The following is a 6,000-nucleotide window of genomic DNA, read 5'->3' on the forward strand; positions in this document are numbered from 1 at the left end:
TGGCAGTGTCGCGGGTCAGAAATCATTCTGTTCTCCATATCTTCACGTTACTCTACTTCCATTAACCTATTATAAGGGGGAAAGTATGCTAATCGACCCAAAGTATCTGGACCACCGCAAATGTAAACGTTGAATCTATTACAGGGACCTTCAGCACTGAGAAGCCTTTAAATATGCCAGAATATTTTTACAAGACAGTGAAGAGATTTATAGCCCGAGTGGTATGATTTGCAGACTTCAGCGCAGCTCGAACGTGGGTGGAAGGATGGAACGTTACATAGGCGCTCGACGACAAGACCAACAGGTTGGAAGAGAAAATGAAAAGGGGCTCCAGAATACCGCACAGGATGCGCCAATAACATATGCGGCTTTTAAAAGCAAACGTGGGGTCTTTATGTGGCAATAACGTAATAATATCAGCCGGTGAGCAAAGCCAAATACTGCCTTCGTTAGATACAATAAATGGTCTGTACAGAGTTATACAGAGTATTTATGCCTGGAATCTGTCCTGTGGTTCGACTCCCAATTCAAATTCATGCTTGTCCCCCAGTTCAAGAAACAAACAACGCTCCATTCACAAATTGACAAACCTTAACCACTCACTGGGACGCAACTTCAACCCCCCAAGAAGAAGCCAAAACCAAGATGGATGTCTGTTCTTCTGATCTCAGACGTCAGTACTAACTTCAACTGTGAATTGAAAGTCAGTGTATTGAGTTGTTGTTATTGTTTCGCAACAGTAAGACGCTGAATGGAGTCGATTACTACAATGACGGTTGCCAAAAGAATGATGAGGACGGACGAGACTGACCCAATGTGGTTCATAAATGTGATTCTGATCACAATCAGGAGTACTACCCATTATGAATAGCAAAGATACGGAAATGTGGTGACGATTAAATGTCTTTGTGTCTCGTGTTGGATTATTTTGCAATTATATTATTAGCAAAATGGCGCCGGGAGAATGGCTGCCTTTACAGCAGCTCCTCTACCTTTTGCTCTTCTACTTTCTTCCTTTCATAACTTTGCTTCTGCCAATTGGAAATTTCTCCATCAAGGTATTCTTATAATCGATAAGCGGTCCGAACGTGAATTGGTAAAATTGTTGTGTTAAGAACTAGGTTCATAGTTGTTGGTTGGGGCTGATGATGTGTCCAAAAGTCACATTTGAAAAAGAAGGGAAAAAAAGGGTTCGGTTAAGCTCAGTATATGAAACCTTGCCAAGGGGAGGGCGCGGAAACAAACCGCCACCCGCTAAGTCGCCACAGGCCGGCTTTACATCCAAACATCTGCACGTGAGAGCGGCTGTGCGTTCCATTTCTTGTTAAAAAAAAAACTCCACGACAGTTTTAAAAAAACCTTCAGAAGTAACCAGAGGACTAGCAAACTGCAATTGTAAATGTTTTACTTAACTTTGGTCTTATGGACTGAAAATTGCTAACGTTCACCATCCAAGGCAAGACAGTGCCAAGTGCGGTGTGCAAAGAATCAACAGCTAAATCATCTGGGAAGGGAATTCTTTGAAAATAAACCACTTAGTCACCTTTCGCTTTTGTTTTTCTTCACTGACGGTTCATTATTCCCGCATTTTTTTTAGAATAATGTTTTCTCAAGAGCGAGGAAACCCTGTCCGAAGTGCGAAAGGGACATAGCGATGGCGAATGACCTACCACCGTTGCGGTATGTAAAGCAGTGAGTCAAAACCTCAGCCACAGTCCCTGGCCTCATTCAAAACATCAGCAGCCATTCAGCGTGCATACCTTAACAAAACCACACAGAGGTACGCACACAGATATACTATACACTGCCTTTGTAAGCATGTGTCATGGCACGCTTCGCGACTCCGCACAATGAACCGGTGGATTACAAACAGGATCAACCGGAGCGGGCCATGACGGTGAAAAGGTGAGGCGCTCATTCAAAAGAAAACCCTTGACAGGTGAACTGACAGAACTGGGCCAGGCACGCGTTTAACCCCGGCAATCGCGATGGAAGCTCAAAGAAGACAGGTTTGACAGCGGAAGGGCAATGGGAAAGACTGCAGGAGACACGAATGGTGCGTCTGTTGGGGGTAGGACAATCCAGGAAAGCAACCGTCCCCTCGGCGACCAATCGTTTTTAATCAGGCCACAAACATCCAAGGGAAACCTCACAATGGAACGAGTAGTGTAACGGTCCAGCGGGAAGCTTCCCCCTTTTGCTTTAATCTCAAGTTATTTATTGTACCATGCAACCTCAGGCCACGGAAATGCATGACGAGGTGGTGCGAGCTAGCTTAGCCCCGGGTGTCCTTAACCAAGAGACTTTGAACCACATCAAGCAACCCCAATAAACCTTTTCGTCTCATTTAACAATATGACCTGACTCCTTCGTAGAAATCCAGAATCACCGAGCACAATCATTTCGCGTCTGCTACAAGCGAGACAGCATCCTTTGTTGATGTCGGTCACCCTTGGTAGCGTAAGCGCTATCAACAGGAAGCTTTGAAGTGAGTGGGTGAGAGCATCTGGCGCTGCCGAACATACTTTTTTTGTGTTACTCGAGGCTTACAAAAGGCGCGAACAGTCAATACCAAACATAAACTATTCGGTTGGCGTGCGCGACGAGCTGGCATGGGCAGCGAAAGACGCGCTCACCGGGGTAAAAAGGTTAAATACAGTTGAAAATATTTTTTCTTGCCTCAAGGAAAAAAGGGACAGATTGATTACATGGTAGGATTATTTCTGACGGTGGAAAAAAAACTCTTGATGCGTAAAATCATGTGAGGGGGGGATTATAGGGGGGATGCACTGACACTCCATTCAAGCCTAGTCAACTCAGATGCGCTCTTCATTCCAGCTCGTCATCTCGCAGCGCCAGAGGCTAGAGACTAATTTGAGCTGTCAGAAAGGAGAATACACCAGTAAGAGCCGACGTCGGCCCTTGTTCTCGTCTTGGAATCTCTGACGGGTAAAACTCTGACGAGTGTTTTGTTGTTTTTTTAAGATGGGGAAGCGTCCAAAGAATACAGGTGGCGTTTCCCCTTGAAAAATACTAACAGGCCTACAGAGTAGTTCAGGCCCTTCTGTTTGGCTGCCTAAATGGGCTGTAGAAGCCATCAAAGCAGGCCCCTCCTCCCCACCTTACCACCACCAATGCATTCTTGCTCTTCAAGAGCTAGCATTTCATAAACAACCACCTGAAGACACTCATGGAATTGGAAGCTGTCAGTCTTCACGTAAGGATGACGCAATCCAGATGACATTAGCTCAAGTTTGGACGGTGTCTCCCCCACCATCCTCTCAAAAGATGGATCTCATCTGACAGTTTAATTGCATCCTTTCTTAGATGAGCTGATAGGCTAGTCCCTCCGTTCGGTTCCGGTACAGCTCTACCTGAACATTGCCGTACGACACTAGCGCAACTTGTTTTTGAATGCAATGAATGGAATGTAAACACAGAAGGGAGATTCTGGTATACAAATCGGATACGGTGGTTCGAATCCAATATTGTCTTTGAATTGGTAAAAATCCAGAGACCTATCATTACCGTCTGCAAACCAACATCAGAACACTGGTGAAAAAAACAAACAACAAATGGGGATATGGAAGGACAACTTTAAGACACACTGGACTAATTCACCGGAACCCTTTTTGCTGGAGTTCAGGCTATGGAATGGCTAAACAAATCTGTCAAAACACACTTTGAGACCAAATCCAAGAGATATCGCAAGTCATGAGAACAAGCTGCGAGTGAATTTTATACTCAGGTTAAACGCTAAAACCGGTCTTGCCACTCCCCTCCCTTTTACACCGACCCCGAAAGACTCAGCCACAAGCCATGCTGCGAGGATTAAGAACTGGTCCGGGGAGCACCGACCCAAGCTTTTGATGTCTCTGGCCCGCATTTCCTCCAAGTCACGAGGAAACTCTGCTGCTTTGTTTGCTACCGGACGTCTTAAGGAAAGGGGGGAGGGCGGACATTTCCGTTTGTGCTCTGACAGCTTGTGACGAGGTGCTGCCGAAACTAACTTTGGCGGGGATTTTTGAAATGTGACCACGCCTCTTCTGCTGCAGCCTCAGAGGACAAAACAAGGATCTGTGCAGAGTAGGGGAAACCACTGTTAGGTCACCTGAGAGGGACTTTAGAACTTATCAGTGAGCAGAAAGCATATCCAGATATGTAAACAACAGACTTCCTTCTCACAAATCAGTTCGTTCCATTCCTTCAGACTAAATGCATCACCTATTTTCTGCAAATGACCCAGATACTGACAGGTCATGAGGATGAGGTAATCCCCAATCCACACCAAAGGCAAACAGCATCACCAAGGGATGACTCATCCCCATACCAGAGCTACACATGCACCTGCTCAACACATCGTGGAAAACGTCTTCACCGCGGAAATTTGTGATAACCACCAGGGGTAAAACCAACCTTGCAGATCCTGTTCTCTTCAGTTTCCGCTTTGGACTTTCCTTCAGGTGTCCTCGCGGGTTGGTATTCTGATTTGACTGACAGCTGGCAGGAGAGCAATGGGAGGCCTTCGTTAGCCTTCAAATCCTGCTGCCGGGCTATGTGTGAGGCGGCGGCGGCCCGGATGGCGCTGGGGATGGGGAGCGCGGTGTGTACCGGCTTCACCGTGGAGGGTTGCCTCAGCTTGGAGGCCACGCCAACAACAGGCATGGTATACGGTCTTCCGTTTCCAAAACAATCATAAAAAAGTGGGAAATGGGGGTCGCCTTGAAAGGAAATGGAAGAAACTCTGATGGATTGGATGGATGGAGAAGTGAAAAATAAAAAATAATAAAAAATAATAAAGTTAAAAATAATAAAAGGAGCAGTTGCCTCTCAGAGCGAGAGGAAAGCAACTGCGCTCGCTCTGCAGCCCAGAGCGAGCAGGACATACAGAAAGTGAGAAGTCGACTCCTTCTTCCTCCGATTCACTGCCCTCCTCCTCCTCCTTCCCCTCCCACAAGCAACTCTCCACCCTCGCCGCCTTCGCTCCCCTTTTCTTCCTCAGTCTCTCGCACGGCCGCCAACTCGGCCGGAGCTCTTCAAGGGGGACACAAACTCCTTGGAGAGAGAACCGGCGCTCGGCAAAACGGTGATTAAGGAGACCTCACGTAGCGCGTTAGCTCATGTGCGCTTCACGACAAGTGGCATCACCCTATTTTTTAAACTCGCAAAGGCTGAATCACTATCACTATCTGCCATTGTCACATAAGAGAGCAAGCGTAAAGAGTTGACTCTGCAAAGTAAAATCTTGCAACGCCGCACTGCCCCTGAGAGTAATAAACCGGAAGAGGCTAGAAAAATGCACCAAAGTCATTCTACAAGATATACCGTCACCTTACTTCGGAACCAGCACAATGTGAAACGTCGACTTTACGCACCGCTGCATCCAATTTGACATTGTCATTGAGAGTCTTTGAAAAGTCAGTGGCCCTAACATAGACCCTAAGGAGCACCGGTTCCAACGTGTTTCCAATCATCCACCCGAGGGGCGATCGTGACAGGGCTTAAAAACAACATGACAGAAGGTAAATGAGTGGCAGGCGTCCAATTTTGGCTTTCTGTGTGTACAGATGCCTGCAGCGAATGGGGGGACTAGGGGGGCTGACTTGGCCAGAGTCCAAATTTTCAGGACTGGCTGGAAACCCGCCTTTGACAAAGCTTGCTAGGTCAGTGAGATGGGTTTCTGTCAAAGATCCGAATGAAAAACCCACTGGCACTGTCAGCGCAGGGAAAATAGACGTCGGTTGCTGAGTGTCGGCCAAATACTCGCACGATCAAGAACATAGCACTGATTGTCGTTATTTAATACTGGAGAAGAGATCCAAAGTCAACACGGCAAATCAGATCTCAGGTTTTCTTCTATCAAAATGTGAAGGGAGAGTCAGCACTTTTTGTGCTTGGCCACACCGGCCGATTACATTTCCTACAAAGAAATATGTCACAGCCAACTGTGCCGTAGTTGAAGGCTAAAAATGAGGAGTTGAGCACATTCGAAACAGGATC

At 46.7% G+C, this 6,000-nt stretch overlaps 1 protein-coding gene across 6 annotated transcripts in view; it reads right to left on the reverse strand.

The window, feature by feature from the left end:
- Window positions 1-4,872, reverse strand: part of nav3 (neuron navigator 3) — a 65,317-nt gene extending 60,445 nt beyond the window's left edge. For all 6 annotated transcript variants that reach the window (XM_088988968.1, XM_088988967.1, XM_088988966.1 and 3 more), the window contains exon 1: window positions 4,417-4,872. In XM_088988968.1, coding sequence (XP_088845094.1) covers window positions 4,417-4,665 — 249 coding nt within the window. In that variant the 5' untranslated portion in view covers window positions 4,666-4,872. The remainder of the gene's footprint in view (window positions 1-4,416) is intronic.
- Between the last annotated feature and the right edge of the window lie 1,128 nt (window positions 4,873-6,000).

This window comes from Hippocampus bargibanti, linkage group LG22 (genome assembly GCF_051943395.1).
Source record: "Hippocampus bargibanti isolate YZ-2025 linkage group LG22, ASM5194339v1, whole genome shotgun sequence".
Classification (NCBI taxonomy): Eukaryota; Metazoa; Chordata; class Actinopteri; order Syngnathiformes; family Syngnathidae; genus Hippocampus; species Hippocampus bargibanti.